Raw genomic sequence first — 24,338 nt, forward strand, 5'->3', positions numbered from 1 at the left:
TCGAAGGTACCTCTGGTGACCCTCGAAAATGGGGATGTGAAGATACGCATCCTTCAGATCGATGGAGGCCATGAATTCCCCCGGAACCAGGGCAGCCACCACCGACCGCAGGGATTCCATGCGGAACTTGCGAACCCGCACAGAGCGGTTCAGAGCCTTCAAGTCCAGAATTGGATGAACCTTGCCCTCCTTTCTGGGCACGGTGAACAGATTGGAATAAAACCCCCGAAATCTGTCCCGATGAGGCACCGGAAACTACCACTCCCTGAGCCCTCAGGTCCCACACCGCCAGGTGCAGGTCCCGTAAACGCTCTGGAGACAGTTGAAGATTTGAGGGAAAAAAATCTGCTCTCCGGCCGAGAGAGAAACTCGATCTTGTAACCAGATCGAACGATCTCCTGAACCCATCTGTCCCGCACGCGGGCCAACCAGGGCTGAAGAAAACCGAGCAAGCGTCCCCCCCACCCCAAAACTGGGTGAGGGCGCCCCTTCAGGCCGCACTGTTATGGGCTGCGGATCCGGATTGACCGGACTTCTGTTTACCAGACCAGGGCTTCTTCTGAGAGCCTTGACCTTTGAACGGTTTGCCCTTGTAGTGCGACCGAAAGGCACGAAAGGACCCCTGAGGGGGCCGAAAATTAGCATGCTTCTTCCCAGAAGCCCCCTTAGCCTTGGGGAAATGGGGCAAGAGAGTGCTCTTACCTCCGGTGATCCCCTTAATCAACACATCCAAGGACTCCCCAAAAAGGCGAGACCCATCATAAGGCAGATTGGCTAAGGTCTTACGTGAAGACTGGTCCACCGACCAACATTTCAACCAAACCAGGCGGCGAGACAACACCGCCACGCTGTGCACACGTGCGGCCAACGGGACTAGGTCCAAGTCCGCATCACACAGATACATGACACACTGGTGGATTTGATCCACCATATCCAGGGTCGCCGGCGAGGCCGAATCAGCCACTAGGACGCACCTAAGCATCTGCGTCCAACTTGCGACCGCCTGGGCCGCCATGAGAGAGGCAAACAGAGCCTTAAGCATAGAACCCGTAACAGAATAAGTATGACGGGCAAGAGACTGGAATCTCCTATCCGTGGCATCACGGAACACAGGGGAATCCTCTGCAGGAATCGCAGTGGATTTGTTTAAAACCGCAATTGCGTGATCCACTGGGGGTGGCACACACCACCTTTCATCAGTGGAAGGCGAGAAAGGATAACGCAGCTTGAACCTACTTGGTACAGCAAAAGGTTTGCGCAGATTGCGCCATTGTTCCTTAACAGCGCGCTGAAAATCATCATTGCAGGGAAAAACCTGCGGCGTCCTGCGTTTTCTCTGCGTCCCATAAGCCGCCAAGGCAGCGGGGGGATACACTTCATCCTGCAAACGCATCGTTTGTTTTATGGAAGCAATCAATTCATCCATGATTGCAAGCTCTTCAGGCGAGCCAGGGGGAGAATTATCAACCCCTTCAACTTCAGCCTCCACCTCGGACCCCACTAGATCCAGGGAGGAGCGGGACCCCGATAAGGAGGCCCCCGCCATAACAGCCCCATCACCTTCACCCTCAGAATCAGAGGAAAGAGAAACTCTGGGTCTTTTAGTAGATTGAGCAGCCACCAGCATCTGCACCTGAGCAGCAAGGCCAGCCACAATAGTGGCTAAATCCCCCCCTGGGGGGGGAAAACAGCGGTCCCCTGGCTTTCCACCAAGGCGGTAGGAAATTTGCCCTCCTGAGAATCCATTGCCCCTATTACAAATGCCGGATAATAAAGGGTTAACTGCAACTTTAACAAGCGCGGCGAGCGCAGCCCACCGCACCACACACAAGCACAATGAGACCCCCACAGGGACAATAAAACTGACACAGGCAATGGATAAGAAGGATATAACCTGAGGAGACCCTCGCCGCTGCTGCTGCCTCGATCGGTGTTCCTGGAGAAGAGGAAGCGATGCTGCCAGGGCACTCTATGAAAGCCTATGGGAGGCTACAAGAAAATGGCCGCCATGCATGTAGAACATGCGGCCGGAGCGAGTGTAGGCAAAATGGCGCCGCTTGGCACCGAAACCGCCGCTACACAGTACAGTAATGCACACATGCCATCCATGTATAAAAAAACATGTCAGATCGCCGCAGCGATCGCTGTATAGTGCCCAAACATGCCCCACAGCACACAGCTTCTCACACTGACAAGGCTGACACACACAGTGTCACACAGCTCCCCCCCCCCTTGCAGCCCACAGCATGCAGCCGAGTGATAGGGAGACAAACAGTGTTAACAGAGGCAGGTTACACAGTCCCAGACTGACACCCCCCCAGACAGACAGGTCCCCACATAGATACACTTAACTCACAATGGCGTGGGGGACCCGCACAGGCGAACAAGCCGCTGCACATGAGGCAGGGAGAGTCGCATACAAGACACACAGAATGGGGGTTAAGAAACCGCACAGCGTCCAGTGAGGTAGCCACCTCACCAATCATCCCTGCACCGAACAGGGATGGGTCGTTCACTGTGCCAGGAGCGTTACCTGGCTGAACGCTCGATGGCAGGCTGGGAAGCCACTGACCCACGACCTGCGACCAGGGGGATCAGCCCGAGACCCAGCCCGCATGATCCTCTTCATCCGAAGAACTAACGCTGACAAAAAACAGCTAAGTAAAAGTAGAGAGAAAACTCAAACAAAAAATCAAAAAAGAAGAAAGTCTGGGACACAAAGCCCCAGCACAGAGAGAGCCAGCCACTCCTGACAAGCTAGACATTGAAACTGAGATATGGTTGCAGGAAGTAGGAGGGTATTGACTGAGGGGACCACCCCTTGAGGGTGGGATATGTTAAAAGCTTTAATGTTAACATATTCTGTTGCCTAGCTACTCCTTCGGAGCAAAGTCTAATACCCCATATGTGACGAATATGAAGAGGCGGCGACTGTCGGAGGACGTAAGAGAAATACATATTCCACATGGTACCATGCTGTCCTCCTCTCTGCCCCTCTGTAAAATGTGACACAAGCTGTGCATATTCACAGGGAATAGTAAATATATGTCACAGAATACAGAAGTAAATGTGAGATTACCCAAGAGTAAATAGAAAGAAAAAAAATTGAAAAAAATATTTTTGACCACTCAAAAGAAAAAAAAAAAAAAAAAAAAGGAAGCAAAATATTTTAAAAGTTTATTAGGAAAGTTCAAACCTGCTCTTACAGTTTAAAAGTATTACGAACACTAAAAATGAGGCAAATATAGAAGCTAAACTATAAAAAAACATGGAACAGCTGTATGTGTATAGAACAAATAGAAACTCTAAAGAGTTCTGTGGAATCACTTATTTTTTTAAATAAGCACAGGTTTTATGCCAGCTTGAAAGCCTAAGAGCCGGTTCACACTGGGGCGACTTGTCAGGCGACCTGGTCGCCTAACAAGTCGCCTGCCATAGATTAGCACAGGACCCGTTCTAATAGGAGCGACACAAGTCGCTCCGACTTAGAAAAAGGGTCCTGTACTACTTTGGGGCGACCTGGAGCGACCTGCATTGACTTCAATGATATGAAGTCCATGCATGTCTCTCCGAGGTCGCGGTGCGCGCTGTGCACCGCGACTTCACAGGTCCCCCCGGCAAGTCGGGTTCGCCTGTATGTGAACCGGCTCTTAAGGTATTACTAATTCTGCCAAGTACATTACGAGGTTTAAAAAGGGTCTTCCTACTAGACCTCCGATTTACTCTTTAAAACACAGTAACACCGATGCCACACAGGCGCTGTATTCAAACCTATCAATTTGTTTTAGGTAGAGTAAGCCAGTGTTAATCTCTTGTCAGTGGTTTACTACCTTCTGTTATCTCCAGTCCTACCCAGACAGCATAGACAATGTGGCCTTAATTCCCTGGTTCCTCACTTCCAAGCATTTACAGACACAAATAATGAATTCAGACCACCAATACCATAAAACTGGTGTCCTCTAGATGATTTTGCATTAGAATATAGAGCGAGTACCAAAAAAGAGGAAGGGGGGGGGGGGGGGGAGAGAATCAGCGTTAAAAATTGCAGTCATTTTAGGCAGAGTTCCAATCTGCACACTGGGACTCACTGATTACACTGGCCCTAGCCATCTAAATACAGTAGGACTCAAAAGTCTCTGAAGACGTCTCAATACCAGACGTCTCAATACCAGTTTTATCTCTTGTATGCAGAGAAGGAGAGAGGAGGTGGGGATGAGACAAGAGCCTGGGGAAAGCAAGGTAATGCTACATGTGCATCAAGCAGAAATCCATGTTAACCGAAAGATGTAATGTAAATACTACTTTTGCCATCTTTGCAGCCAAGTTTAGTCAAACAGAGCAGTAACATACTGTGAATCCAATTACAATTTATTGAGTAAATAAAGCCAACACAGTCTATGTTTGCCTCCCCCCCCCCCCACAACCAAGAGCACCTGCAACAACTGAAATAAATACAATACATTTACATAGAAGAAAGCAGAGATCAATCAGGATACAGAATGGGATCGCCTGAGTTGATGTCAAGTGCAACATTTAGGCTATTGCCACACGTGATTTTACATGTGCACCATGGTATGGTACAGCATAGTATCAGTATCCGATTACACAGAACCAGTTTCAGATATTACTCACAATAGTGTACTCCATATGATATTGCTTTCTGCTACAAAACCAAACCGGGGAGACGAAGGGAAAAAAAAAAAAAAAAACACTGACAAGCCTAGGGTGACTGTTCAAGCACTGATAGAACCTCCTTTTAAGTTACAGTGGTTGGCTGAAATGAGGTTACAATTGAAATATGAAGATGTGGATAAGACTTGTGTGAACTGTCAGTTCTGCCTTCTTCAGTGTGTCACTGTGCTAGGGAGACTATCATGCAGCAGTGACAATGAAAGTCCTCAGTTTCCAAACCAGAATGCATTAGATGCACCAGTGCATGAGGATGGGACTGTCTCAACACCAGACTGGTTGAGAGAACATCAGAAGATAACTTGATTCCACTTCCAAAGCACACAGATTTATTACAGTTTAATAGTAAAAGTCACACAAGATTACAATGATAAAAACAGTTAAGGGGGGGGAGGAAAAAAAAAATATTTATACTCGACAAAACATGCAGCAAAAACACCCTGCTGCTAATATGGTAAGCTGCTGAGCTGACTTGTCTATTATAAACAGAGCAGTGCCACTATTTGGAACAATTTATACAGTGTGTTATTGACCTAGACACACCAGCTCATTTCTCTTCACACCACTGGTTTTCTTTGCGTACCTAGAACACAAACAAAAAGTTAAACATTAGAGAAAAAAATAAAAGGTCTGCACTGTTAGGACCCTGAAATCCAGGAATGTGCAACAAAATTTCTAATCTAAATTAACAACCATTTTGATCACCGACAAGTTAATATCAGCCAGTTAACATATCTCAAGCATTACGTTCTAGGCCCCATTCACCCTTAGGAAAAGGGCTTCTTGGGATCAGATCCAGGAGACCTACAGTGGAAAGGGGCGAGGGAGACTGACTAGCTAGGGGAGGGATGAAGACACATTGAAAGATACCCAGCTACTCACATAAAAGCTCATGAAGCAATTACATGCTGATGATTGGTTCTGGACACAGTCTATGTCCAGGGCTGAGCAAGAACTGTTTGTATAGCTGATGGCAACCAGATTTTCAAGTTCAGAAACATGGACAAATGATGCCTGTAATGGTCGTTCATACTGGGCACATAAATAGCTGTGTGTGGCAGCAATTTTGCTCAGGTCACAAGTCCTCCATGCCATTTTGTCATAAGGCATAGAACAGTGATCTCTATCTCTCTCCAACCCCCCACCCCCCTTACCCTCCTTCGGCTCATACAATCCACAACCTCTTCGTTGCATGCCAGACATCGCTTATCTGCCTGTTAACAGGACTAGAAGAACCTAATCCTAAAAACACATCTCAGGGCCCCTTAATGTCTGACTTGGCACCTTCAGTGACTAGAAAGTTGAGACATAGGGTCATAAATACCTTAGTTGGAAAAACTAAAATACACACATCTGTCTCTTGGTAGTATCCATCATTCCAGCATGTGTCATAACTTCTGAACTCATGACAGCATAGCAAGAAGAAAATCAGTCAGTCATTCACCATCAGTTATTGGTAGTATTCTGAGCCCAAACATCCCTATAGTAGATGTTATGGGGAACCAAGGGAACCCCCTTAGAATCCTAGGTAAAGTTGAAATATAAATAGGACAGGTCTTGGATGTCTAAGTGAATTTCACACTGGACAATAATCTGCACTTCGCAAACTGGAGATATTCAGAAATAGGATTACCTATAGAAAACTGTATCTGAGACGTGGTCATGAATGTGGTAACCTCCCACCCCTTAGACCAGATGGCCTCAGTCAACACCCCCTTGATGTGAAGAAAAGTGGAATGCATCCACATCTTGGGAGTTCTAGTGTACAATCAAGCAAAAGACCTGTTAAGTTATGAGAGCCAACAGATCACAAGAATAAAATGTGCTGAAACAGGACTTGCAAGTATTTTTCACACTTATCTTCTGTGCTTGTCTCCTTACAATTTTTTTTTGTATACATTTCATGCGCACCATTTTTACCTTTTCATTACTAAACTATATTTTGAAAAAAAAAAAAGTGTTAAAAACCTCTCTAATGTGCTACCGCCATCTAAATGAATCCCTGTCTCTTGAAGAGCGCTACTGTAGTATAACTGAATATACCCGTCGTGGTGACAGCATGTGTACAGACGTTTATTTTTAATGATTGCTATTGTTAAGATTGTGAAATTTTCCTGCTTTTCGGTAAAGCAGGTGATCGCAGTTTAAAGGCTCAATTGCCTAATTAACTTAACCCAGTGAAATCACTTGCAGTCTGTTGGCAATTGATTGTGGTCCCGCAAGCTGGAAAATCTTTGTGCCTCTGCTTTGTAGGTACAGGCAAGTGTTATTGCTGCGCAAGTAAAAGCGCAGGGTGAGGTAGACCAATCTGTCACGAGTTGGTGAGAAGAGCAGTGGTCTGGCCCCGCATATCACCACAATGCCCACTATATTTAGTTGGAGAAAAAAAAAAAAAAAAGTCTTACTTGTGCCTCTTCCTCTTCAGTAAAGTCATTTTTTATGTTGAAGGTCTTCCTGATTTCTTCTGGCGTTTTGCCTTTAATCATGTTAGCCACTGTTTTGCAGGTAACATCAAGCAGTCCTTTGATATCCAAATAGTTGGCAGCCTAGAGATGAAGAGGGTTAAAAATGAATCTAATAATCCTAATACTATATCCACACACCATGTGCCATGGGAAGATATAAAGTGAGAAAGTTCTAGCCCAACACATACCAAACCACCTAGTAAATTTACACCATACTCACCAGAATAAGTTCAAAAAGTGTTCCTTGGTCAACTTTAAGAAATTCTTGGTCCCATACAGGAATATCATCTGTTCTCTTTTCCTTATTTTCATCATCCTCGGGTGGAGGGGGGTCATCTTTGTGATGAGTACACCACTGTATAACCTAGAAAAAAAATGGTAAAAATGTTTTTTTTTTTTTAAAAGCTGAATTTTTTGTAAAATCCCTTTCTGAGTCCTCCGACAGTCGCTGCCTCCTCTAAGTCATCACTATTGGGTATTGACTTCCGCTCCGCAGGAGTAGCTAGGCATAAGACTTAGTCAAAAGAACAAAGGCATTTGCATATACACACCCATGGGGGCTGTTCCACTGGTCAATACCCCCCCCTGCAGTGACCACTCCCAACTCAGTTTGGTAGCATAACAGTAGGTAATAACACAACCCCAAAAGAAGGGCAGGGGCGGCGACTGTCGGAGGACTCAGAAAGGAATTTTACAGGTAAGATTTTACAAAAAATTCCGTTTTCTCTTACGTCCTCCAACAGTCGCTGCCTCCTCCAAGTCATCACTATTGGGATGTCCCAAAGCAGTGTAATAATGAGGGGTCGGAGACGCAACCATAGAAAAGGCAACGCAGTACCCACATCAGAGAAAGGAACCTTACCAGCATAGTAAGGGAACCTTCTGGGCAACAGAAAAAACAAGGCTCAACAGGAGCAACAGCCCAGGAAAGCAAACACCAACAGCCAGGGACCCACAAAAAAAAAAACAAAACACAAGGGTCCTTCATGGCACTGCCGCACTGAGAACTTTGCGGACAAAGGAGGCATCAGCTGATGCCAGAACATCTACCTTGTAGAATTTGGAAAAGGTGTGCACCGACGACCAAGTCGCAGCCTTGCACACCTGGGCCACCGAGGCACGATGCCAATAGGCCCAGGACACACTCAAGATCTGGTAGAGTGCGCCTTAACAGGGAAGGGTGGAACCCGTTCCTTCAAAGCATGGAACCCGCTCCTTCAAAGCATAAGCCTGTTCAATGGTCTGTCTGATCCATTTGGCAATAGTCGCTGCAGACGCAGCCATGCCCTTCCGAGGTCCCTCAGGAAGGACAAAGAAGGAATCTGTCCTACGAAAGGATTCCGTAGACGACAGGTAAACCCTGATTGCCCTGACAACATCCAAGGAATGCAAAGCAACCTCCGTAGGATGCTTACGCTTCGTACAAAGCGAAGGCAGGACAATGTCCTCATTAAGGTGAAACTCAGAGACCACCTTAGGAAGAAAAACGGAATGTGGACGCAAGACCACCTTATCCTTGTGAATTACCAAGGAGAGCGGCAGGACAACGCCGCCAGCTCTGATACTCTGCGAGCCGAAGTGATCGCCACTAAAAAGGCAACCTTCTTTAGACAGCAGAGGCAATGATATCTCCTGGATATTTTCAAATGGAGCATGCTGCAACACGGACAGAACCAAGTTCAAGTCCCATGGAGGTAAAGGCTCCTTCCTGTGAGTAGCCAAATGTCACACACCTTGAATGAAGGTGTGAATCAAGGAATGAGACGCCACAGGGCGTTGGAAAAGAACAGCCAGTGCAGACACCTGGCCCTTTATCGTGGCCAGCGCCAGGCGCTGGTCCACCCCAGACTGGAGGAAAGCCAACACTCTCGACACCAAGAGCGAGGGGAGAACCCCCTGGACTCACAACCAGGCGAAATAAGCTTCCAGGTACGGTAATAGATTTTACCAGATGAGGTTTTCCTAGCCTTAATCAGAGTAGGAATGACCTCAGGGGAGAGATCCCTGTCCCTCAAGACCTGGGTCTCAACAGCCAGGCCGTTAAAGCCGGAGACTGTAAAGCAGGATGGAAGATCGGTCCCTGAGACAGTAGATCTTCTCGCATTGGCAGGCGCCACTGCCAGGTGAACCACGTCGGCGTACCAGGACCGGCGCCACCAGAATCACCAGGTGCAGTTCCAAGGCTAACCTGCGGAGGAACCTGGATAACAACTGAATCGGAGGAAAGGCATTCATCAGACGATACTGATGCCAAGGGGCCACCAACGCATCCGAGGTGTCCGCCAGAGGATCGTGCGTTCTTGCCACAAACCTTTCCACCTTTTGGTTTAGCCGAGATGCTAACAGATCCACGTCCGGGAATCCCCACTTCGCACACAGCATTTGGAAGACCTCCGGGTGCAGGGACCATTCCCCCTGGTCCAGGGTCTGGCAGCTCAGATAGTCGGCCTGCCAATTCTCCACACCCGGAATGTGAACTGCTGAAATTGCCGGAATTGTCTCGGCACAAGACAGAATGTCTGTTCACCTCCCGAGCCGCCCGGGCACTCCTGGTGCCCCCTTGGTGGTTGATGCAAGCCACCGCGGTAGCATTGTCCGCCTGTACCCGAACAGGACAGCCCCAAAGTCGGTCCGACCACTGGAAGAGACAGAGCTTGATCGCCCGCAATTCCAGCACATTGATCGGAAGGGAGGATTCCTCCTCCGACCAAGTGCCCTGGGCAGACAGGTTGCCCAAGACTCCACCCCAGCCCGACAGGCTGGCATCCGTGGTAATCACTGTCCACAGTAACGGACGGAAGGACTTGCCTTCAGACACCACAGAAGATCCATTCTGGTCCGGTGACTCAATGAGACACTCAGATCCAGGGACTGAGGTAGTCTGTCCCACCTGGCCAGGATCTCCGCTTGGAGAGACCGTGTGTGAAACTGAGCAAAGGGTATCGCCTCGAAGGCCGAAACCATCAACCCCAGGCCCCACATACAGGTTCTGAGTGATGAGGACGGATTGTGCCTGAGGGACCTGATCTCGTCCTGCAAGGTCCGGAACTTGTCCTCCAGCAAGAACACCTTTGCCTGAACAGAATCCAGGATCATTCCCAGATAGGGAAGACGAACCGATGGAGACGTCGTCGACTTCTGTACGTTGATGGTCCATTCGAACTCCTGGAGCGTCTGTACCGTGGTGGACAGATCGCGCAGGAAGTCCTGGCTGACACTCGACCTTAGTAGGAGATCATCCAGATACCCCAAGACCACAATGCCCCGAGCCCTTAGCAGGCCCAGAACCGGTGCCAGCACTTTATGGTAAAGACCCTTGAAGCCGAAGCGAGACCGAAAGGTAACGCCACAAACTGATAGTGGTCCTCCGCTATTGCAAACCGAAGGTACCTCTGGTGACCCTCGAAAATGTGTAGGTACGCATCCTTCAGTGCTAAAAAGGCCAGGAATTCCCCCGGACTCAGGGGAGGCCACCGAACGAAGAGATTCCATACGGAACTTTCAAACGCGCACTAAGCGGTTCAGTGCTTTCAGGTCCAGAATAGGATGCAATTTGCCCTCCTTTCTGGGCACAGTGAACAGATTGGAAGCCTGTCCCGATGAGGCACTGGGACAATCACCCCTGGGCAAGGAGGTCCTGCACCGCTTGATGCAGGTCCTGCAGACGCCCTGGAGGCAAATGAAGATTTGAGGGAAAAAAAAATCTGTCCGCCGGCCAGGAAAGGAATTCGATCTTGTACCCTGATCGAATGATTTCCTGAACCCACCTGTCTGAAATTCGGAGCAGCCAAGGTTGGAGGAAACCGCGCAAACGTCCCCCACCCCTGAAACGGGTGAGGGCGCCCCTTCAGGCAGAGGCGGGTTGACCCACCGAGCCAGCATTGCCGGACTTCTTGCCAGCCCAGGGCTTCTTCTGGCTACCTTGGCCCTTGAATTGGTTTTGAAAGGCACGAAAGGACCCCTGAGTGGATCGAGAAGTAGAACCCCGCTTGCCACGAAAGGACTTGTTCTTCGGGTTCTGGGGCAGCAAGGTGCTCTTGCCCCCCGTGACGCCTTTTACCAAGGTATCCAAAGCCTCGCCAAAAAGGCGAGAACCAGCATAGGGAAAATCAGCAACTGTTTTCCGAGATGACAGATCAGTCGGCGGTTAAGCACCGCAACACTAGAGAGACGCGCTACCAAAGGGGCCTCATTTAAGGCCGCATCACACAAATACATGACTCCTTGGTGAATTTGATCCACCATAGCCAGCCTGGCAGGTGGAACAGAATCAGACACGAGGTTGCTCCTAAGCACCTTAGTCCAATCAGCCACCGCCTGAGCCACCAAAACGGACGCGAAAACAGGTTTGAGCAAAGAACCCGCCACCGTGTAGAAATGGCGGGCTAGAGACTCCAACCGTGTGTTCGTGGGATCCCGAAAAACCGGGGTCTCCTCAGTAGGAATCAAGGTAGCCTTGTTTAACACGGCCACAGTGTGAACCATCTGTGGAGGCACACACCATTGCGATTCTGTAGCCGGTGCAAAAGGATAAAGCAGTTTAAACCGACTAGGTACCAGGAATGGCCGTTTCAAAGTGCGCCATAGTTCATTAACAGTGTAATGAAACTCAGCGGGGCAGGGAAAAACCTGCGCCGACTTGCGGGTCCTGTGTCCCAAATGAGGACAATTCCCGGAGGATTGGGCTCATCCTCCAAATGTAGGGTTTCCTTAACAGAAACAATCAATTCATCCATGGTCGCGCGTTCTTCAGGCGACCCCGGGGGAGAATCATCAACCCCCTCCACCTCCCCCTCAGACCCCAGCGGATCCAAGAATGAGTGAGACCCTGAAAAGCCGCAGCAGCCATATCACCATTTGAATCAAGAGGAGAGAGATAATCTGGGCCTCTTTCTAGCAGTACATTCAGCCATCAGCACCTCCATTTTGGACACTAAGGACGCCACTACAGCGGCCAAATCAGGCATAACAGGGGCCGCAGCAGGACTGGGGTCCCCCACCAGGGCTGGAAGGAATTTGTTGTCCTGAGAATCCATTGCCCATGGTGAAAAATAGTGCAATAAAAAAGGGAAACTGTCCCTTTAACTCCGCTGCGGAGTGCACAGCCCACCGCTATGTGAACAGTGACAAAAGACCCCCAATAGGAGAAGAAAACTGAGCCAGAAATGACAAAACCGAAGGTTATGGAAGAGACAGTCTGCAGAGCCCACAGAGTGTTACCACCTAGGTCGCTGCTTCAGAGGAAAAGGAAGTGAGGTCATAAGAGGCTGAACTATAAGCTGCAAAGGACTCAGGGAAAATGGCTGCCCATAGAACTGAATGGGAGACTTCGGGAAAATGGCCACCGAACATGTGCAGAACGATCGTTCTGCCACACGCAAGATGGCGCCAAAACAGCATGTAATACAGCCCACAGTGAAGCCAACATGCTTGCCCAAAGTAAAGATGGTGGACCGCGCGGTTTTTCCCCCGCTGCGGCCACCACACACATCGTCTGCACCCCCAGTGAAGTGACACAGGGAAGGGGGCTCCCACAAACACAGCACCATAGCGCAGCGTATGTACAAAAAGACCCCACAGGGATCACAAACAGGGAGGCCCACACCGGCACAGACATGGGGGACACACAGCAACACAGAATTGCCGCCCACACAGAAGTACTTACCTGTACCAGATGGCGTGGGGAGCCTCTCAGAATGGAGAGCCTCTGTCCTCATCTGACAGGGAATGCCGTTAGCCAGGGACAATACACTGCAGCACCGCAGATGTGTCCAGTGAGGTAGCCACCTCACGGCTGCATCCCTGCTGCGAGCAGGGATGGGTCGTTCATAATGCCAGGACGAACTACGGCTGAACGCTCGATGGCGGGCTGGGGTTCCCTCTGCCCTGGCAAACCAGGGCGGTCAGTCCGATTCCCAGCTCCGCATGAATCCATCTTCATCCGAAGAATCGACTAAAACTAAAGCTGACAAAATAAACAGCTAGTAAATCAAAGAAAAAAAACTGACATTTTCAAAGAAAATCAAATAAAAAAGAAGGATTAGAAAGGCTGAGACTGTAGCCCCAGCACAGGGAAGCCCAACTACTCCTGACGCTAGGCAGAAAGAAACTGAGTTGGGAGTGGTCACTGCAGGGGGGTATTGACCAGTGGGACAGCCCCCATGAGTGTGTATATGGAAATGCCTTTGTTCTTTTGACTAAGTCTTATACCTAGCTACTCCTGCGGAGCGGAAGTCAATACCCAATAGTGATGACTTAGAGGAGGCGGCGACTGTCGGAGGACGTAAGAGAACATAGAATTTGTGTAAGAACTTACCGTAAAATTATTTTCTCTGAGTCCTGAGAGTCGCCGCCCAATGGTATTAGCCTTCACTAATGGGTAATGGCGCACTCTGCAGGAGCAGGCTAGGCAGATAATTGATCAGGTTAATACAAAAAAAACTTTGTACCTCAGCACGCCACTAGTGGGCCATCCCTCAGCCATTATTCAGAACCCAATCTGATATTACCTCAGTTTGTAGCAAGCAGTACCGGAAGGCAACAACCCCCACATCCAAAAACCAGAGGGGTGGGGGCGGCGACTGTCAGAGGACTCAAAAGAATTGTACGGTAAGTTCTTACAAAAATTCTATTTTCTCTTACGTCCTCTTGACAGACGCCGCCCGATGGTATTAGCCTTCACTAATGGGACATCCCAAAGCAGTGCAGGTATGGAGGTGTGGGAAAGCAACGCAACCAATTTAGAAGGTAACGCAAATAACCGGGCTAGTAACAACCTGAGCCCACAGGAAAAAAAAACTGGAGCCCACAGGAAAAAAAAACTGGAACAAACACCCCGTAAGGAGGGACAGAAAAATAATGTCCCCTTAAACAACTGCCGCACACAAAACTTTGCAGCCAAAAGAAACATCCGAAGATGCCAAAACGTCTAATTTGTAAAACTTAGTGAAAGTGTGCACGGACGACCAGGTCGCCGCCTTGCACAACTGAGCCACAGACGCCTGATGGCGAAAAGCCCAAGAGGCACTAACGGCTGAAGTAAAATGAGCCTGGAAAAGGAGGAACCTGACCCTTGATGGGTCAGGCCTGAACAATCGTCTGTCTGATCCACTTAGAAATGGTTGCCGCGGAGGCGGCCGATACCTTCCGAGGTCCCTCAGGAAGAACAAAATCGAGAATCAGACTGCCGAATAGACTCCGTGGTGGACAGGTAGACCTTGACCGCCCTGACCACATCCAGAGAATGCAAGGCAAACTCCTTAGGATGCTTGGGTCATGCACACAGTGAAGGCAACACGATATCCTCATTGAGGTGGAATGAAGAAACCACCTTGGGAAAAAAAGATTGACTCGGTCGCAGAACCACCTTATCTCTATGAAGTACCAGATAAGGAGAACGGCAGGACAAGGCCGCCAATTCATACACTCTGCGAGCCGACGTGATTGCCACGAGAAAGGCAACTTTCTGTGACAACACAGACCGAGGAATCTCTCTGATATCCTCGAAAGGAGGTTTTTGTAACACTGACAAAACCAGATTCAGATCCCAGGGAGGCAAAGGAGCCCTCCTCAGGGGAGCCAAATGCCGCACCCCTTGAATGAAGGTGCGGACCAAAGAATGCCACCCCAACGGTCGCTGAAAAAAGATGGCCAAGGCCGACAACCGACCCTTGACCGTAGTCAGCGCCAGACGCTGATCAACGCCCTGCTGCAGGAAGGCCCAGACCTTCGCAACCGAGAAAGAACGAGGATGAAAACCATTCGTTTCGCACCAAGCAATATACGCTTTCCAAGTGCAGTGATAACTCTTCCTTGAAGTGGCTTTGCGAGCCTTTAACCACTTGCCGACCGCCGCACGACTATTTACTGCGGCAGTCAGCCCCCTACAGGCAAACCGACGTAGGGCTACGTCGCTCATTCCCGCCGCTCTGGGGCGCGCTCCCGACACCGCTGATGGCTTGATTGGGTTCAGAACCGATCAGTCATCAGGTCCAGACCAATGATTTTTGGTCTGGACCCATTGATCGGTCCTGCCCAATCAGATTCTATGCTGAGCCTGTGTAATGTAAACACAGGCTCAGAAAAGACCTGCTCTCCCCTCCCATGATCCTTTTTGGATTCATCGAGAGGAGAGAGCACCAAACACACACACACACACACACACACACTTGGATACGCACATTTAACCCCCGATCTCCCCCTACCAGTTAACCCCTGCACCCCCTGTCAACACACACTGTATACTGTATATAGCATTTTCCTATATACCTAGATAAGTGTGATTTGTGACCAGGTGTAGCGCTTGCGGCCATTCCTTTTACATTTAAAATACCCGCCACACCGCCCCAATAAAGATTTAACCCCCTGATCCCCCCGTCACATTGCACACTAACAAACAAGTAATATACTGTTTTACTGTATTTTCTATTTTTCTATTAGTGCGATTGTAACTTGAGTTAGCGCTAGCGACTTAGTTTCTGTTCCAAGGAGGTTTAGGGTCCCCGCCACCCACCCCCAAAAAAGATTTAACCCCCTGATCACCCCTACACCCCCTGTCACAACACACCCTGTATACAGTATATAGAATTTTCCTATATACCCGTACAAGTGTGACTTGTGACCAGGTTTAGCGCTTGCGGTCATTTCTTTTATCCTTAGGATTGGCAACCCACTGATTCTACAGCGCCAGTACTTCCCCCATACACTGCCCAACCTGAAATACACGTGGAGACAGCTGGTTTTACGCCCCTAAACTTTTTTTGAGCTGTTCTTCACGGAAGATCTTTTCAGATCTATTGTGGATCAAATTTATATGCACAATTCATCGCCACCAACCCAAATTCGCCCCTTGCCAGACAATTCGCCTAGAAACCTATAACGGTTCCCGATTTTAAAATCTTTCTGGGCCTTTCCCTCAACATGGGCATAACCAAAAAGAGTGAATTGCGGCTATATTGGTCCACTAGCCCACTTCACCATATGCACGTGTACTCTGCCTCCATGTCCAGGGCGAGATACGAGCAAATTCAGCGATTTATGCATTTCAGCGACAATTAAATTGGTCGTCCTCTGGGAGACCCTGAATATGATCGGCTCCACAAAATTCGGCCCCTCATAGGCCACTTCAATCAGGAGTTTGCAGCCTTGTTGTTGCCCAAACAAGTTGTCTGCGTTGACGAGTCCCTGATTACATTTACTGGCCGCCTTGCTATGAAACAGTACCTCCCCAGCAAGAGTGCCAAATACGGGATCAAGCTGTACAAGCTCTGTGACAGGGCCACAGGCCAGTTAGTTTCCGGGTCTATGAGGGAAAAGATAGCACTGTGGAGCGCGCCCCCCCCCCCCCCCCCAACTGCCCAGACTACATAGGGAGCAGCGGCAAGATAGTTTGGGACTTGGTGTCACCCTTATCCGGAAAGGGGTACCATTTGTACGTGGACAACTTCTACACAAGCGTGCCACTATTTAGTCACCTTCTCGATTTACAAATTGGCGCATGTGGCACCGTGTGACCTAATAGTCGGGGCTTCCCCCAACGGCTTGTAAATTCCCGTCTTAGTTGGGGGCGAGAGCCTGCTTGAAAAAGGACAAATTGCTTGCAATGAAGTGGAGGGATACACGGGATGTTTTTGTTCGGTCCTCCATTCACCCAGACACGACAGTCCAAATTTCTACGGCAACTGGCGTTATGGAGAAACCCCCCTCTGTCCACGAATATAACCTTAATATGGAAGGGGTGGACCTTAATGACCAGCTTTTGGCGCAGTTTTTAGTTGCCCGTAAAGCCAGACGCTGGTACAAAAAAAGTGTCTGTTTATTCCAATTGGCTATGCCTTTATCCTATACAGGACGAACTGGATCCTTCCGAGAATTCCAGGAAGCGATCATTTAAGCCTACCTGTACCCAGGAGGTATGCCTGCCCAACTGCCCCTTTCAGATACAATGAGCCGGCTGCATGAGAGGCATTTTCCGAATGTCCTGCCGCGTACCCCTATTTAAACTCACCCCCCAAAGAAGAGGTCATGTCTGTAGCAGGCGCGGATTTAGGCGCGACACCCATTATTGTCCCACCTGTCCTGACCAACCTGGTCTCTGCATCGGGGACTGTTTCCGTCGCTACCATACACTAGTAGAGTTTTAGTGTAGGGTACACAAACACAGGGTCTCAAAAGATTTTCAATGGCTAATCGACATTTTGAGAGACCAAAGCTGGAAAAATCGCAGTTCACAGAAAAAGTGCTACCAAAAAAAAAAAAAAAATCCAAAAACAGTTGTTGTGTCAGTCATTTTTATGTTCTTCTACTCTTCCTACTGTACTTTGTTTTTCATTCTTTTGTTAACCTCTTGCAGGTACCCGTCGGCTGCCACATTGATTTTATATATTCTGACACAAACAGCGTTTGCGCACAGCATATACGGATACCTCTGATGGCAGCAGCTGTGGTAGGCCGATTTCACCGCTGCAGTTAAAATACCATTAGGTATACATGGAATATTGTCATGTATACCCACCATTAAATCAGTGGGTTTGGCTGTTTGGGCGGTTAATGGTGTGTAATACTACACAATATTCCTGTGGTGATTTCCGTTAGGTTCTCTTTTTTGTTTCGTTCAGCCCACAGGCTGCATGGAAAAAAAAAAAATAAAAATAAAAAAATCGACACTATTTGCCAAACAAGGACCAGCAATGTACTGGTACGTGGCTGGACTTGAGTGGTTATACCAGGATGAGTACCTGTCACTACAGATTGCTATCATAGGGGATATTTAAATTCACTGTGATAACATTAAAAATGATTTAAAAAAAAAAAATCAAGCCCCTCCTGTCCCCCCGTGCAAAGGTGCACGCAAGCGTAGGTCTAGTGTCATATGTAAACTGCAATTGCAGCAAGCATGTGAGGTATCGCCACGAACGCCAGGTCGAGGGCAGTGATTCTTGCAGTAGACCTCCTCTGTAAGTCTAAAGTGGTAAGCTGTAAAGACTTTTAAAAAATGTACGTAGTTTGTTGCCGCTGCACAGGCGTGCACAATTTTTAAAGCATGTCATTTTTGGTATCTATGTACTCGGCATAAGATCATCTTTTAAATTTTACCAAACAATTTGGAATTATATAGTGTATTAAATTTAAAAAAAATTGTATTTTTTTCGCAGAAATTGCATTTGGAAAATCTGTGCACAAATACCGTGTGACAAAAAAAATTTGCAACATCACCATTTTGTTCTATAGGGCCTCGGCTTTAAAGAAATATATGTTTGGGGGTTCAAAGTAAATTTTCAAGTAAAAAAAAATATTTTTTCATGTAAACACAAAAGTCACAGAAAAGGCTTGGTTTTCAAGTGGTTAGTAGGGTGTTGTGTGGCTAAGATTGAGCATAAAATGCCGGGACAGTTCAAACACCCCCCCCCAAATGACCCCTTTTTGAAAAGAAGACACCCAAAGCTATTTGCTGAGAGGCATATTGAGTCCATGGAGTATTTTATATTTTGCCCTAAGTTTCGGGAAGGTGACAATTTTGTTTTTTACAGAAAGTTGTCACTAAATGATCTATTGCTCACGCATGCCATGGGTATATGTGAATTGACACCCCAAAATAGATTCTGCTGCTTCTACTGAGTACAGGGATACCACGTGTGAGACTTTTTGGGAGCCTAGCTGTGTACGGGACCCCGAAAACCAATCCCCATCTTCAGGTTTTCTAATGGCGTAAATTGCTTATTTTACCTCTGCACTACCTGTCACAGTTTCAGAGGCTCTGAAATTTCAAGATAGCACAACCCCCCCTCCCCCCAAACGACTCCATTTTGCAAAGTAGACACTCCAAGCTATTAGCTGAGAGGCATGGTGAGTCCATGGAATAGTTTATATTTTGCCACAGGTTTTGGGAATTTTTTTTTTTCTTTTTTACACAAAGTTGTCAGTAAATGATATAATGCTTACACATGCCATGGGTATATGTGAAATGACACCCCAAAATACATCCTGCTGCTTCTCTCGAGTACAGGGATACCCCCCCCCCCCCCCCCCCATGTGTGAGACTTTGGCAGTCTAGCAGCGTACAGGACCCAGAAATCAAATCTGCACCTTCCGGCTTTCTAAGGGCGTAAATTGTTGATCTCACTCCTTACTACCTATCACACTTTTGAAGGCCATGAAATGCCAAGATGGCCCAAACCCCCCCCCCCCCCCAAATTACCCCATTTTGCAAAGTAGACACTCCAATCTATTTGCTGAGAGGCATGGTGAGTATTTTGCAGCTCATTTATTTTGGAAAATGAATAAAAAACAGGAAAAGGCTTTTCAAATTCCAAAAATTTGTGACAAAAAGTGAGATCTGCAAAACACTCAACATGCCTCTCTGCAAATAGCTTAGGGTGTTAACCCCTTTTCGGAAACTAACTTGGGGGGGGGGGGGGGGGGATTTGTGCTGTCTTGGCATTTCATGGCCTCCGAAACTGTGATAGGTAGTCAGGAGTGAAAACAATTTACGCCCCATGGAAAGCCTGAAAGTGGGGGATTGGTTTTCGGGGTCCTGTACTCAGCTAGACTGCAAAAAAAAATCTCACATGGGGTATCCCTGTACTGAGGAGAAGCAGCAGAATGTATTTTGGGGTGTCATTCCACATATACCTATGGCATGTGTAAGCAATTTATCTTTTAGTGACAACTTTGTAAAAAATAAAAATAAAAATTAATTTTCCCAAAACTTGTGGCAAAATATGAAATATTCCATGGACTCACCATGCCTCTCAGCAAATAGCTTGGGGTGTCTACTTTCCAAAATGGGGTCATTTGGGGGGGGGGGGGGGGGTTGTGGTATCGTGACATTAGGTAGTGAGAAAATGCAATGAAAAATGTACGCCCTTTGAAATTCTGATGGTGGGGATTGGTTTCGGGGTCCCGTACACAGCTAGGCTCCCAAAAAGTCTCACATATGTGGTATCCCTGTACTCAGGAGAAGCAGCAGAATATATTTTGGGGTGTAATTACACATATACACATGGCATGTGTGAGCAATATATCATTTCAATGCCCACTTTGTGTAAAAAAAAAAAAAAAAAAAAAAAAATGTTTTTAGTCATTTTTCAAACACCTGTGACCAAAAAAAAAAAAAAATGGATTTTTGTAAGAACTTACCGTAAAATCCTTTTCTCTTAAGCTCATTGACAGACGTAGTCTTCTTGATTCTCAAGAGCTGGGTTATGTTGTCTCCGCAGGAGTAGGACTAGGCAGAATGACAAAACGTTCTGGCTCCACCCTAGGGGGCAGTCCCTGAGGGTATATCCTCCCTCTCTCTGCTACAGGGAATCAGTTCTGTTTAAAGCAGTACAGAGAAATTAACCCAACCCAACTCAATGATAGAGGGGCGGGTACTACGTCTGTCAATGAGCTTAAGAGAAAAGGATTTTACGGTAAGTTCTTACAAAAATCCATTTTTCTCTATCGCTCATTGACAGACGTAGTCTTCTTGATTCTCAAGAGCTGGGACATCCAGAAGCAGTGCCACAAATGAGGGGTGGGATTGACAAAATCAAATCCAATCTAGAAGGCCCAACCGGTGCCAAACTAGAAGTTTTAAAGGCTCATTATAAACAAAGAATGAGACTAAAGAAAAATTTTCCAACGGAAAAAAAACCCTCGAGGTAGACCACTGGTCTCCTCAAATTGCGGCCTGCAAAACCTTGCGGCCAAACGAGGCATCAGACGATGCCATTACATCAACTTTATAATGTTTAGAGAAGGTATGCACCGACGACCAGGTAGCCGCCTTGCACACCTGGAGCACTGACGCCTGATGGCGAAAGGCCCATGACGCACTAAGTGCCCGAGTGGAGTGCGCCTTAACAGGGAACGGGGGCTCCCGACCCTTAATAGAATAAGCCTGCACTACCGTCTGTCTGATCCATCTGGAAATGGTCGCGGCAGATGCAGGCAACCCCTTTTTGGGTCCATCTGGGATCACAAAAAGTGAATCCGTCTTGCGAAACGAGTCTGTCGTTTTCAAGTATACCCTGATCGCCCGGACCACATCCAAGGAGTGCAAAGCAAATTCCCGAGGATGACTGGGCTTAGGACACAGGGAAGGTAATACAATTTCTTCATTCAGATGAAATTCTGAAACTACTTTTGGTAGGAAGGATGGATTCGGACGAAGAACCACCTTATCTCTATGAACCACCAGATATGGTGAACGACAAGATAATGCGGCCAGTTCTGACACCCTGCGTGCAGAAGTAATAGCCACCAAGAAGGCCACCTTCTGGGACAACGTGGGTAGAGGAATCTCCCTAATATCTTCAAAGGGAGGTTTCTGAAGAACCGACAACACTAAATTAAGATCCCAGGGGGGTAACGGCGCGTGCACTGGCGGAGCCAGATGTCGCACCCCCTGGATGAAATTCCGCACCAAGGAATGAGTAGCCAAAGGCTTCTGAAAGAAGATGGCTAATGCTGAGACCTGACCCTTGATAGTACTCAAGGCCAGTTTCTGCTCAACCCCTTGTTGCAGAAAAGCCAATATTCGACTAATCGAATAAGACCGAGGACGGAACCCCAAAGGTTCACACCATGCAATGTAGGACTTCCATGTGCGATGATAAATCTTTCTGGAAGTCGCTTTCCTTGCTTCAACTAGAGTAGGAATAACTGAAGCTGACAAACCTTTGTCCTTCAGCACCTGGGTCTCAATAGCCAGGCCGTTAAAGCCAGCGATCGTAAAGCAGGATGGAAGATCGGTCCCTGAGACAGTAGATCCTCTCTGAGAGCAAGTCTCCACGGGACGTCCGCCACCAGTCTGACCATGTCGGCGTACCAAGCTCGACGAGGCCAGTCCGGAGCTACCAGGATTACTGGGATTCCTTCCTCCTCTACCCTGCGAAGAAGTCTTGGCAGTAACGCGAGAGGAGGGAAGGCATATATTAGCTGGTATTGCCCCCACGGGGCGATCAGTGCGTCTGCGGTTTCTGCTAGAGGATCGCGGGAGCGAGCCACGAATCTCTGAACTTTCCTGTTGAATCGTGATGCCAACAGATCCACATCCGGGGTGCCCCACCGTAGGCTCAACTGGTGGAAAACGTCTGGATGGAGGGACCATTCCCCCTGATCCAGGGTCTGACGGCTGAGATAATCTGCCTGCCAATTCTCCACCCCCGGAATGAACACCGCAGAGATTGCTGGAACAAATCGTTCCGCCCAGCGAAGAATGCAAGCCACTTCTTTGGCCGCTCGGACACTCTTGGTGCCCCCCTGGTGATTGACATAAGCCACGGCCGTGGCATTGTCCGACTGGATCCGAACCGGGCTGCCCTGGAGCTGCTCGGTCCAGTGAATCAGACAAAGTCTGATCGCTCTCAGTTCCAATACATTTATCGGTAATCTGGATTCTTCCGGGGACCAAAGTCCCTGGGCAGATAATTGACCGAGAATTCCTCCCCATCCGGATAGACTGGCATCCGTGGTCACTATCGTCCAATATATTGGCAGAAATGACTTTCCCTGGCTGAGCATTGGAGACCGAAGCCACCAAACCAGAGACTCTCTGGTCTGTTTGCTCAATCGTATCTGATTGTCCAGGGATTCCGGATTCCGATTCCATCTGAGAAGAATCTCTTGCTGAAGAATTCGGGTATGGGACTGGGCAAATGGGACTGCTTCGAAGGAAGCCACCATCAACCCCAGAACCCTCATGCAAGTCCGAAGGGAAGAACAGCTGTTGGATAGTAACAACTGGACTGCTGATTGAATCTTTCGAAGTTTCCCTACCGGAAGGAAAACTCTCGTCCTGACTGTGTCTAAAATTAGACCCAGATATTCGAGCCTCTGGGTGGGAACCAGAAATGACTTTTGCTGGTTCACCAGCCACCCGAATTCCTGTAAAGAAATCATAGTAATTTCTATGTTTTGTAGCAAGGTCTGAGGAGATTCTGCATGAAGCAGAAGATCGTCTAGGTAACCTAGAATGGATATACCTCTTTGGCGCAGAAGTGCCAACATAGGGGCCAACACCCTTGTGAAGACCCGCGGAGCCGTGGCGAGACCGAAAGGTAACGCCACAAACTGATAGTGGTTCTCCTCTACAGAAAAGCGTAGAAAACGCTGATGTCCTGCGAAAATGGGAATGTGAAGCTAGGCGTCCTTGATGTCTATGGACGCTAGGACATCCCCTGGATGCAGGAAGGCTGCTACCGTGCGAATGGACTCCATTCTGAATCTTCTTATGTTGACGAAAGAATTGAGCGCTCTTAAGTCCAGAATTGGACGCACTTTGCCCTCTTTCCTGGGCATTGTAAACAGGTTTGAATAAAACCCTTGAAACCGTTCTGTCCAAGGAACGTGGACTACCACTCCTTGTTGTAGTAGATCTGTGACTGCTCTCCGCAGATCTTCTAGACGATCCGGAGATAGTCGGATATTGGAAGGGAAGAATCGCGCCGGTGGGAGAGATCGAAACTCGATCTAGTACCCTGACTTTATGACTTCGCAAACCCATTTGTCCGGGATTCTGGAAAGCCATGGATCCGGGAACCGGCGAAGACGTCCCCCCACCCCAGTTATGGGTGGGGGCGCACCTTCAGGCTTTGGATGGTTTATCTTCAGGTCTGGAGGGGGCGGGCTTTTGCTTGCCCGACCAACGACCCCTGACGCCTCCTGTAGGAACCTTGGAGGACTTAGTTTTTTCACCCGCTGGACGAAAAAACCTCTTGTGAGCAGAAAAAGAAGGCCCTCGTCTTTGACGAGTTCCTCTACCTTTAAAATTTTGCGGTAAAAAGGTGCTTTTTCCACCGGTGAGATCCTTAATGATCTCATCTAAGTTGGCTCCAAATAGACGTTCTCCTGAAAAGGGGATATTAGCCAATGCTTTTTTGGAACCTTGGTCGGCTATCCAACCTTTTAGCCACAGTGTACGCCTGAGAACCACTGCTGAGACTGATGCTCGCGCCATTAAAGGAGTGGCGTCTAACGCCGCATCACATACAAAACTGTAACCCCTGTATCATTTGTTCCAACAAATCTGATACCGCCTGAGGGACTTCCCGGCGTAACCACTTGGTCCATTCAGTTACAGCCTGCGAAACCAGACCAATAGCAATTATTGGCCTGAAAGCTGATCCAATCAAGGAAAACATGGTGCGAGACATAGCTTCTATCTTGCGATCCACTGGATCTTTAACCACTTTACTACCA

General features: G+C 48.1%; 1 protein-coding gene across 1 annotated transcript in view; it reads right to left on the bottom strand.

The window, feature by feature from the left end:
• Positions 1-5,106: 5,106 nt before the first annotated feature.
• SKP1 (S-phase kinase associated protein 1) overlaps positions 5,107-24,338 on the bottom strand; it is a 55,819-nt gene continuing 36,587 nt past the window's right edge. Inside the window, exons 3-5 of the mRNA XM_082252645.1 lie at positions 7,375-7,518; positions 7,095-7,235; positions 5,107-5,272 (exon numbers count right to left, since the gene is read on the bottom strand). Of these exons, the coding sequence (XP_082108771.1) occupies positions 5,237-5,272; positions 7,095-7,235; positions 7,375-7,518 (321 nt within the window). The 3' untranslated portion in view covers positions 5,107-5,236. The remainder of the gene's footprint in view (positions 5,273-7,094; positions 7,236-7,374; positions 7,519-24,338) is intronic.

The sequence above is a fragment of the Pelophylax lessonae genome (assembly GCF_965119305.1).
Source record: "Pelophylax lessonae genome assembly, chromosome: 4".
Lineage (NCBI taxonomy): Eukaryota > Metazoa > Chordata > Amphibia > Anura > Ranidae > Pelophylax > Pelophylax lessonae.